The sequence below is a fragment of the Mandrillus leucophaeus genome, unplaced genomic scaffold (assembly GCF_000951045.1).
Source record: "Mandrillus leucophaeus isolate KB7577 unplaced genomic scaffold, Mleu.le_1.0 Scaffold5, whole genome shotgun sequence".
Classification (NCBI taxonomy): domain Eukaryota; kingdom Metazoa; phylum Chordata; class Mammalia; order Primates; family Cercopithecidae; genus Mandrillus; species Mandrillus leucophaeus.
The window spans coordinates 14,407,285-14,418,888 of record NW_012105364.1 but is presented as its reverse complement, the minus strand read 5'-3'; the positions used below and the strand labels follow the sequence as shown (position 1 = coordinate 14,418,888).

General features: G+C 35.9%; 1 protein-coding gene across 2 annotated transcripts in view; it reads left to right on the top strand.

Moving 5' to 3' along the window:
- CPED1 (cadherin-like and PC-esterase domain containing 1) overlaps positions 1 to 11,604 on the top strand; it is a 327,742-nt gene that overhangs the window by 102,807 nt on the left and 213,331 nt on the right. For both annotated transcript variants that reach the window (XM_011995975.1, XM_011995976.1), the window contains exon 6: positions 10,617 to 10,749. In XM_011995975.1, the coding sequence (XP_011851365.1) occupies positions 10,617 to 10,749 (133 nt within the window). The remainder of the gene's footprint in view (positions 1 to 10,616; positions 10,750 to 11,604) is intronic.

Sequence of the window (11,604 nt, the reverse complement as noted above, 5' to 3'; positions counted from 1 at the left end):
TTGGTAGGGGAAGGGAGAGTGCAAACAAAAAGGCAGCAAAGGGGGAATTAGCATCCTCAATACACAATAAATTTTTTGCCAAATTCAGTTTTTATAACCCTCTTCTCTTTCTAAGCAACTCCCTCTAGCTCACTAAAACACTCTCCCGCCCAATATCTCTCTTCATTGGTCTTTTTGTCCATTCTTCTCTCTCCAACAAACTGATACAGGTTAATAAATCAGTTTATTATTTCCCATTACTTCAAACAACATAATAAAAACTTGGTTCCCAAATTAGCCTGTATCCTTCTTTCTTAGAGAGGGAAGGAAGAGGGGTATCTGTACTTTGACTTTTTTTTTTTTTTTTACTGTTATCTGATAATTTCCCATTTTAACTTAAAGCCGTCTTGAATTCTCTCTACTACTTACAAGTCAGGCTTTTATTCAGCTTTTACTGGCTGGGTCTGCACTTCCAAAATATCGCAAAGAGTTCAAGCTCAAGGATTTTTCTTTCTTTCTTTCGTTGTGTGTGTTTTTTGTTTGTTTGTTTGTTTGTTTGTTTGTTTTTTGATGGAGTCTTGCTCAGTTGCCCAGGCTGGAATGCAGTGGCATGATCTTGGCTCACTGCAACCCCCGCCTCCTGGGTTCAAGCAACTCTCTGCCTCAGCCTCCTGAGTAGCTGGGATTACAGATGCCTGCCACCACGCCCAGCTAATTTTTTTTTTATTTTTAGTAGAGATGGGGTTTCACCATCTTGGCCAGGTTGATCTTGAACTCCTGACCTCGTGATCCACCTACCTCAGCCTCCTAAAGTGCTGGGATTACAGGCATCAGCCACCATGCCTGGCCCGAGCTCACAGGATTTTTAAAGCTAGGACTATACTTCCCTAATTTATTGAAAATGACTTTGACATTATTGAGTGCTACAAAATTATTTTCTCTAAGATACTTAATGTATTTGGTAAGAAATAGCAAGATATAAATGACTTCTTATCCATCATCCACCTATTCTTAGGCATTTATTTAGCAATTTAAAACAGAAGTTCAAGTCTAGGATTGCTATACAGGGTCATGCAAACAAGTGGTGTTAATTGAGACAAGGTGCTGATGTCAAAACCCTAAGCCTGGGTTAGTGTATGTTAAATTTGTGAAAAATAATTCATATGTATGTATATTCATATATATGGTAAAAGCATCTTGCCAGCACAAATGATAAGAGATGATTACAGAAAACGTGGAAGAATATTCTTATAGAAATAGTCATTGGAGGGTGGGTGTGGTGGCTCACGCCTGTAATCCCAGTACTTTGGGAGGCCGAGGCGGGCAGATCACGAGGTCAAGAGTTCAAGACCAGTCTGACCAACATAGTGAAACCTGGTGTCTACTAAAAATACAAAAAATTAGCTGGCTGTGGTGGTGTGCGCCTGTAATTCCAGCTACTCGGGAGGCTGAGGCAGGAAAATTGTATGAACCTGGGAGGCGGAAATTGCAGTGAGCCGAGATAGCACCATTGCACTCCAGCCTGGGTGACCATGCGAGACTCCATCTTAAAAAAAAAAAAGGTTGTCATTTGAATGTAATGTCCTGGCTTAAATTTTACCTGGAAAAAAAACAGGTTAAATTCAAAGGTTGAAATCTAGACAAAAATAGGCAAAAAAAAAAAAAAAAAAAAATTGAAAGTTTAATCATCTCATTAACATCTTTAAAGACCAGCAGTTATTTAGCACTTCAGATAGGAAGGCCCTTCCCCTCTTGGCTCAATTAATTGGATAATTCTTTAGTCATATACAAGATATAAGATAGTCCGATGTACATGGCTAATGATGGGGATAACTAGCTAAGGCTGATACTTGAGACACCATTTCAGAAACTCTTCTCAGGTTCTGCCTGGCTTCTGACTCAGGCCCTTGGGTCCTCATCTATTAGGAGTGAACTCTTGTGTTATATGTCACTCAGCCAAACCTGAACCCCTCAGATTCTAATCATATCACTGAGCAACTTGAGGGAAAGAACCTCAAGGCAAAATGGTTTAGTAATCCTAACAGAACATCTCTTCTGACATATTTCCATGTTCTTAACCTATTTCTGGCATTTGGAGCTCTAACCCTCATTAGATTTCATTGTGGCCATTGGCTCTTGTCTCTCCATGGTCTATATTCTTACCTCCCTTTGGCAGTTAGATATTACAAAAATCTTGATATTTTAAATATGCTCTTGGTTCACATATAATATGTTTACTTTTAAATAACATAGAAATAGAGGTAAATTAACAGGAATATTGTGTACATTTTATTATACTAAAAATCCCAGGTAAAAATTGAAGGTTAAATTTGCCTGTGAAGTTGCCATTAAATAAAAAATATATTAACACATGGTTTCATTTAAATAGGAGCCATGACCCTTAGTGTTTGTGTGTTACATTTAAATTAGAATTGACTTTCTCATATATATATGTATATAAATAAAATATTGTATAAAATTTGAAATCACTGTTATAGCGTTCTAGTAAGTTATTATTCTGACTTAAATTATTTCAATAATATCTGATAGCTACTCCAGAAAATATTCCTGAGAAAAAGATTTACAATTAATAAAGTGATAAACTACTTTTCACAGTGGGTGGGTTTAGGCTGCCATTCTATTACCATATTTGTTTCACTCTATGTATTAATTTTTTTTGGAGGTTGTATTTTAAATTGTTATTAATGATGCTCATTAATTTATACTAAATTATCCACCTTTGGTCTTGCTGCAGTAGTCAAGCATTTTTCTTTTTTAAAAAAATGTCATTTCCCCTGGAAAATTCATGCAGAAAACCATCAAAGGAAATTTAAGCTGCCATAAAGTAATAAAACAATCTTTCATGCTGTTTGGTCATTGCAGCAAAATCATAGGGCAAGAAAATTGAACTAGTAGTCTAGACACAGCTTTTGTAACCGAAAAGAATGAACAGAACTCAAGGTTCTTATGTGGTCATGGTCAAAACATAGAGCGGTCCATGGGGAAAATTATTTCTGTAGAATTGCATGACTTTGACACTTCCACTGAAAAAGACTAGAAAGAAGAGCATTCATGGCTTGCATTTACTGAGTGCTCCCTAAGCATTTGATTGATTGGTTAGTTGGTGGAAATTTTATACAATGACCACCCCTTTAGAGCACATTGCTGTGTCATTGATCTGGTCATTTTTATGGGTCAATTTGTGTTTCCACTTCCACTGGGACACGGACTACACTTCATTTCCTATAACAAAGTGAAAGTTACTGGTTTTCTGCCAAGAGTACTGTATAGAAATACCATGCTATTCATATTTGTGGTTTGATGTACACTGATATGATAACATCATATGAAAGATATTCTGAAACCATAGAGAATAAAATATTGTTATCAAAGTCACACAAGTAGTAATACAATAATGTCAGATGTTGATAAATGAATTATGACTTGCCTAGGTTAAGGCTAGAATTCTGTATTAATAATACCTTTATGTGTTTGGTATATCCATTCTCTCAGAGATACTCCGGCCAATGCTATTTGCGTAAAATGAAAGTAAAAATTTATTAAAGAATCGATGTGTTTAGGCCAGGTGTGGTGGTTCATGGCTATAATTCCAGCACTTTGGGAGGCCAGGGAGGGCAGATCTCCTGAAGTCAGGAGTTCAAGACCAGCCTGGCCAACATGGTGAAACCCCATCTCTATTAAAAATACAAAAGTTAAGCAGGCATGGTGACAGTTGCCTATAATCCCAGCTACTCGAGAGGCTGAGACCCAAGAATCACTTGAACCCAGAAGACAGAGGTTGTAGTGAGCCGAGATCCTGCCGCTGGCACTCCAGCCTGAGTGACAGAGCGAGACTCTATCTAAAGAAAAAAAAAAAAAAAAAAAGCAAAGCATAGAATTGTTCAGAGTACACAGATCCCCAAATTTTACTATTTAAGTTGAAGTGTAGGTCTGAAATAGTTTGCAGAGTTTTGTCTAGGTGTCATAAATCTGTTGACTACAAGCTATTTCTGTTTTAATTTGTGTTGGTTGCTTTAAAAGAGGTATGTCTCTGAACAAAATACAGAGGAACAGACTTAAATACTGCAGTAACTGAAAAAAACATACTGAAGTAACTGACTCAGTCCTAGGTTTACTCCATCCATAGTAACCTAATACAGAATTCCTTTAAAGAAGTAAAACAGAACAAGAAATTAATTGCTTTCCTGGGATACTGCAATGCTAAATTTGAGGAGGATCACTAAAGACACAGTGTGTCTTTACAGGCCATGCATAAGTAAAGATACTGTGTTTTATTTTGGTCTTGTTTTTAAGAGAGTAATGTCAAATACCAGATGTTTAAGAATGCTGTAAGAGGATTTAATGGATTCGCTTTTATCTGATATTGAGTAGTGGTGGGAACCTCTTAGTGTTAAACTCAAAGGGAATAACATTGTAGCTACTCTTTGAAATTTCTGAAGTTAGAAACCAGATTTCTAGATTATTAAAAAATCTATATTAAACTACTATTTAATAGTAGTAACTGTGTAACACTTTTTGAGCATATAAGTCAAATGCTGTGCAAAGCACTTTAAGGGAACTTCATATTTAATTCTGTCAGCATCCACATGAGGTAAGTTATTATTATTACTATTCTTATTATTCTAATTTTCCAGATAAAGAGACTGAATTTAGAAAAGTAAAGAAATTAACTCATGATTGCACCTATATAGGCATCTATTAATAGACAGGAATTAGTATTTTTTAAAATAAATGTTATTTATAATATTATTTGTAAAATATTTTTGGAAAAATATTATTTAGAAACTATTTAAAATGTGCTGGACAAATTAGAATATGCATCTTTATTGGTTTCCCCCATGTCTTCTTGGGCCCAATTTCAGGCAATTTGGTAAAACAAATGAACCCTAGGTCCCCACATCCTTCACTTTCTCAGTATCCCTGTAAGGAGCAGCCTTCCTTTTGGCTGTATGCTGGTGACATTCTCTCCTATGCTTTCCCGTGCTCACTCCTATGTTTCCCGTGGAACCGTGTGGGTTCCAGGGGTCTTTGCTGATATTAGGCCTCTTGGTCTTAAATAGTTAATCTCTGAGCTGTGGGTCCCTTCCTGGGGTATCCTTGGTGCTATTGTTACAACCTACTCTTGTGTATATAGTATTGTGCCAATCTAACACTACATTGTGGTAGCGAGAGAAAACCAATCCCATGTTATGCACATTTCCTAGGTCTGAACAATAAGTTTGCATTGTACAAATCCAGTGAAGTGGCTCAGCAGTTGGCTTGTTTACTCTTTTCATTTCTGCAAATACATCTGGTTACTTGTGTAAGAAGAAATTAGAGTTCAAGTATTAAGTATAGATGTATCTGAGATCCTAAATTAAGTGCCAGGATGTTCTTGGTGTGCTTGGCACTAGTCATTCAGTGGAGAAAAAAAGTTAGAATCTCTGCCGTCATGGAGCTTATAGTCTAGTGAACTGAGAATACCCTTAGATGCACTCAAAATAACCCTTATCTTCTAACTTCTAATGAGTGATCAAGCTTGTAACCTCGACTCTACCTTGGGATATGTTTTCTCACCATTTTATACACTGCAAAAGAGGTGAAAGGGTGGTTGATGCTCCTCAAATACTAGTTAGGGGATAGGAGCTTCTTCAGCTACAGCCTCTTCCCACAAGACTTAGTGTGTCTCACTCAAATGAAACTGGAGCTGGTTGACCCTGTGGAGCACTCACAATTACCAGAACATGACAGATTCACAGAGGGACTGCATTTCAGCTCTGGTGCTGAGACCCTGGCCACTTATCTTCCCCATTAGGCCATTTATAGCACATATTTAAATCATAACTTTGTATCTAGGATCACAGAGATTGAAGATTGCAAAGGAACTTAGACACCATCTACTTATTCTTTTAGTCTACTTGCTGCTAGACTTTTTCAGCATCATACAAAGAGAAAACAGATTCAGAGCTGAAGATTTTTGTTCTCTTCTAGCAACTGGCACAACTTAGACTAGGCTTCTCTTGTTTTCAAAGCATGAGCCAAACACTCACTGAATGATTTCAAGGTCCCCCTTTTGCCATTTCTACCCACTGACATTCTAGCCACTGTAACTGTTTTTCACAGTAGTATGTTTAGTCACTCTTTCTTCCCCACTGTAGGCATCATGATGAAGGAAAAAAAAATTAGGTTGAATATTATGAAATTGCTGATATTTGATCAACATTCAACAATTTTTTTTTTACCTAACAAAGGGCAATTTTATGTGGCTCAACCTATGCTGTCCCTTGCTGCCATATCTGAATGCTCTTATTTGAAATCAAAGCTAATATTGCTCCTTTTTTCTTTTTACACACACACAGACAGACACACACACACACACACACACACACAGTTGTTTGTTTCTCTAGGACATGTGGCTACTGAGAAGACTAAGGCCAAAACTTGTATTTACCAAGTACTGTGTAGAGTTTGTGCTGAATATTCTCTATTTACCCCTCAGATTTACTCTACATCCTTCTCCAGGGAGCTGTCCTCCACAGACTGCATCCACAGAGCATCCTTGTCCCCTGGCATCTAGCGAGAGATTGAGGACAGGAGGAAATAATTTGGGAGTATTTGTTGCCTGGCTCCTTCCCCTCTGGACCCTGGCTTGAAAGTGGCTGTGTTCTTCTACCTGTAGCCACAGTCTTTCTTAATGGCCTTTCCTATAACAATGCTTTTGCCTGGTTCTGGAAACTTCTTCCTGGGCTAAGCGTGGTAAAAGCTTCCCATTTTATCGGCCCTGGGGAGCTCCTTTACCCCTTGTTGATTTTCCTGAACTATACCCATGTGTTTGTTAGCAGTCCTTCTTTCATTGTCTCGTAGTTAATAGTCTCTTCAGTTACTCCTTTGACTCTGCTGTCTTCTGGGGCCCTGACTGACAGAGTGATTTCCTGGCTATCACTTCAGTTTGTGCATATATCAGTTTCTATTTACTATATGTGAAAGTTCTGAGGTTATATTTGCAGAGCTTTTATACCTGTAGGCTAAGTTCTAAGACTTATCAATGCCCTCAGGCAGGAGGAATGATTAATGCACTCATAAATGGTACTTATTTACACTTCTAATCTCAAAACTAATTGCTAACTATTAAGTAAGGCCTTTATCTTTATTGAAAATTTTGAAGTAAGAAAATGCTAGCTAAATCTAGTTTTCTAATATGAAAATGCAAGACAATATTCAAATATCTGTGAAATATAATTATACTTTTATTATTACTTCCCTATTAATTATTAGCTGTAAGGCAAAACATTAAATCAAATGCAATATACATTTGGTAGGTAATCTTTGTCAGTATAAGTGTTTTTTCAGTGTTTAATATTTGACTGTGGTGTATATACTCATATGCCACATAGAAGGGAAAGAAATAATCAAATAAAATGTTTTTAATTCATTGGAATATGATTTTGTTGCCATAGATTGACTTAACCCCCCAAAACAAGTTCATTGTTAGAACAAGTATTTCAAATATTTCCTGAGCACTTACTTTAGTGCTTATTTTAGTCACTATAGTGTTCAGTGATGTGGGAAGTTCAGAAGACTCATGGGATTTACGTGCTGGATTTTAGAAGGCTTCCTAACAATGTCACAAGTCTATTAATTGTTGGTTGGCAAGAACCAAAATGAAAGCCCAGGTCTCCTGTTTCTGGTTTAATCATCATTTTCATAATACTTTTTCCCCAACCAGATATTAAAAGGTATTGAAAAGCACGTTTCATGCATCCCTAACAAAGTGTTCACTTTTGTTCTGCGTAAACTTTGCTGATTATACAGTTACAGGCTTCATGGCTCTCTAAAATAAGCTAAGAGTAGCCAATAAATAAAAGTACAGCACTATTCACCATATGATATTTCACATTTTAATCTACTTTCCATTCAGTCTGCATATTATGGGGCAGGAAAGCCCTAAAGAGTCATGCTAGGTATTCCATATTAAGTTACTTTAATATTTTTAACAAGTATATGTTAATGAACTAGGCTGTTTGGAAGACTGTGTCATACAGCCTCATCACCCAAATCCTTTCCAAAAGCAGAAGGTCTTTTGAGCATTGTTTGTAGGAGATTTCTAGGCTCTTTGAGTGTGTTGGTTGGGCCATGGAGAAGGGGAATGGAATAATAAATGGATTAGACTGGACTGTTGAGAGAGCCTTTGAAGGCTATGCCGGATGAAAGATACAAGACATACTGCTCCAGGCATACCTTTATCTGTTAAATGATAGCCTAGGACACCAAAATGTTTACACGATTATTTATGAAATTCCATAAAATGCATGTGCAGCTTTTAAAGATATGAATGAAGTTTATATCTGAGTTGTGGCTATAATCAAGTTAAATGAGAATAATTTTAGAGGGGACAGCTAATTACAGAGTTTTTTTTTTTCTATTAGAATAATAAAAAGTAACATCCAAGCCTGGAATAATATAATAGGAAGCCTAGAATGTATTGATATATGTATAAATATAGAAATAAAGGTAAAGTTATTTTGCTCAGTATTCATTTCCATTATCCGATCAGAGTTTCAGAGATTCATGTGGAAATCTGACATAGTCTTGGCAGTTCCTGTATTGGACCCCTTCAGTGTCATGTATGGCTCCACTTGAGCTAAACCAGAAAAAAGTGACATAAAATTGTTTATTCTTTTGACGTGTTTTTTGACAACTTCCTCGAAACCATTGAGATATTATCTTGGCGAAAAACTTAATATGTCTAGCTTCTTTAATGTCAACTGTGCTTGAGTTTGAAATCAATTCTGTGCTTTTTGGCAGCAAAGTAAAAGGGAAATCAGAGTAAATTATACTTTTTCTCATACTTTACAAAAGACGCCTCCAAATCAGCTCTTTGGAGACACAGAACTTGTCCTAGTAATATACTCTGAAAACATAACTCTATTTAGTAAAATTTTAATTAAGAACACATATTTTCTTAATGCAAATTTAAAGGCTTACATAAACATTTCAACTTTTTAAAAGTTCTGATTCTCAAGAAAAGAAATTAACTTAATGGCTGTTCATTTATCATCTCCAAAACCAAAGCCATTTGAATATTTCCTTTATTATGATGTATTAGAACTTCATTAAAAGGGAAAACTTACAAATAAGTTATCCTTTTTGGAACAAGATCACACTGTGCTAAATAATGAGATATGGGAATACATTGAACAGCTTGACTTCTGCTGACTTTTACTTAAGAGTGTGAAGTGTTTTAAATTAGACTATGTTAGTATTGATGAAATGTGCACAAAGGGGAAAAATAATTTAAAGGCTTTGTTCTATTTTGAGAGCTAGATAAATTATATAATTAAAAAATAAAGCACTGTGACCTGGGATTAGGAAAACAACTTCCAGATACTGTTGGAGAGTGTGGAAATTGGAGCAACCATTTTGGGAGGCAATCTGGCCATGTCTAACAAATTTGCAGGGCATTTGCCATTGACCTGGCAATTGCACATACCAATACGAATCTGCCACTAGACAAATTTGTAAAAGTACACCAAAATAGATGTATAAGAGTATTCATTGCAGTGCTTTTGAAATAGCAAAAGAAAAACATTACAAAAATAATCTAAATACACAACAATAGAGAATGGCTAAATCAAATGTATATTTACTTAATGAAGCACCCTAAGCTATTAAGAGGTATGTATGAAATAACTCTGAATATGCTGATATGGAAAGGATGCCAGGATGGGTTAGTAGGTGTAAATAAGCCAGACATATATTATTATAACACCTCTTTGGGATAATTAAAAAAACAAACAGAAATACGTACATATATAGGTTCATGTAGATACATTGATATTTTATATTTGATATTTTGTTGATGTATTGTACATCAACTTTTGTATTGAAGAAATATATACATCTGACCCAATGTACTTATTCAGATTTTAAAAGTTAATATGTAAGCATTGATTTTTGGTGGGAAGAGGTTCTAGATAGAAGTGGATTGGAGGATGCTTTTTCTGCTCATTTGGTTGCTTTCTGTAATATTTGATTTTTGTAATCATGTATATGCAATACCTTTATGTTTAAGCATGTCAATATGTGTGTTCTTAAGTAAAGCATTATTATTGTTCTTTATTTTTATATACCTTAAAACGCAATAATTAATATTTTATTAGACAATAAAGCCCTGTTGTTGAGATTCCCAAGGTCACGAAGCATAACAAACTTTAGTATATCAGCATTGTATTGTTGGAATCAGCTCAAGTTTTCTATGTAATATTCTCATCACAAACAAAAGTCTGCTCTTACAGCCACCACCCCCTCATTGAGAATGCATCCCTCAACTTTGTAGGATAGATCAGCTTGATGTTGGACAGTTAGAGACATTATATCTACCTCCCCTTCTGAGCAAGAAAATGAAATTAATTATTCCAGTTGTTTTCCTCCTCTGTAGTAAGAGAACATATGGCAAACAAAGGCCTCTCTACATATGCATTCATACTTAGTGGAGCCAAGTTTGATTCAGAATGGGGAGAAAAATGGTTGCATATTTCTCATGTACCCTGCAGTTTAACACAGCATACTCTATTTTCAAAGCAGTTCCAAAAAGAAACAATAAAATGACTGTCTTCTGCTCTCTTGAATCTTTTCAGAATTGCAACTTCCAGTGAGTCCCTCTGTGTGTCTGGATCAGGGAATACAATTAAAGCCGAATACTTCGAGTCACCTTTTAAAAACAGTGAAGCCACGTATGTGGAAACCAGAGGACTGGAGACATGAACAGCTGTAAGCTAATCAGTGTGAATTGTTATAACCAGCATGCATTTTAGGAGACGGCTAACAAGAGAAAAGCACAGAACAGATATGGGGAGTTCACAAGTGTGAATTATTAGTTTCTCTTACATAAATTTTCAGCTCTCCTTTTTAAATAAAGAATGCCATCATTGACTTTCTCCTAGATTAATTCAAACCTGTCCTGCCAGAGAATAAACATTTGGGTAAATTGGACTCTTATCTAGTAAGTTACATTAAAGGAAATTGAATTTAAAACCTTGACAATGCAAAACTATAAAATTTTAGCTTCCATTTTATACTCAAATGACTTTGCCTTAGACTATGAATATGGCTGGATGCATTCTTTCTGCTATTATTTTTTTTAATGGCTCTTAGCATCTAAGAAAGTATCTGCTGTATATCAAGTTATCCAAGTTTCCTCCAGGGAAAGGATTTTATAATATAGATAAATTATAGTGAAAAATTAAGAGGTTTTAATTATCCAAGACACAAATAAGTTTGCCTTATCTAATTTTATAATTATTAAGTAGTATTTAAACAGTTAATAGTATTTATTGAAGAATCGTATGCATCTTGTGCCAACCTAGAATTTTAAAGTTAAAACTAGGTCAGGTGCAGTGGTCCATGCCTGGAATCCCAGTGCTTTGGGAGGTCAAGGCAGGAGAATTACTTAAGCCCAGGAGTTTAAGACCAGCCTGAGCAACATAGCGAGAATCCATCTATACAAAGAATAGAAAAAAAATTAGCCAGGCATGGTGGTGCATGCCTGTAGTCTCAGCTACTCAGGAGGCTGAGGCAAGAGAACCAATTGAGCCCTTGAAGTGGAGGCTGCAGTGAGCTGTGATC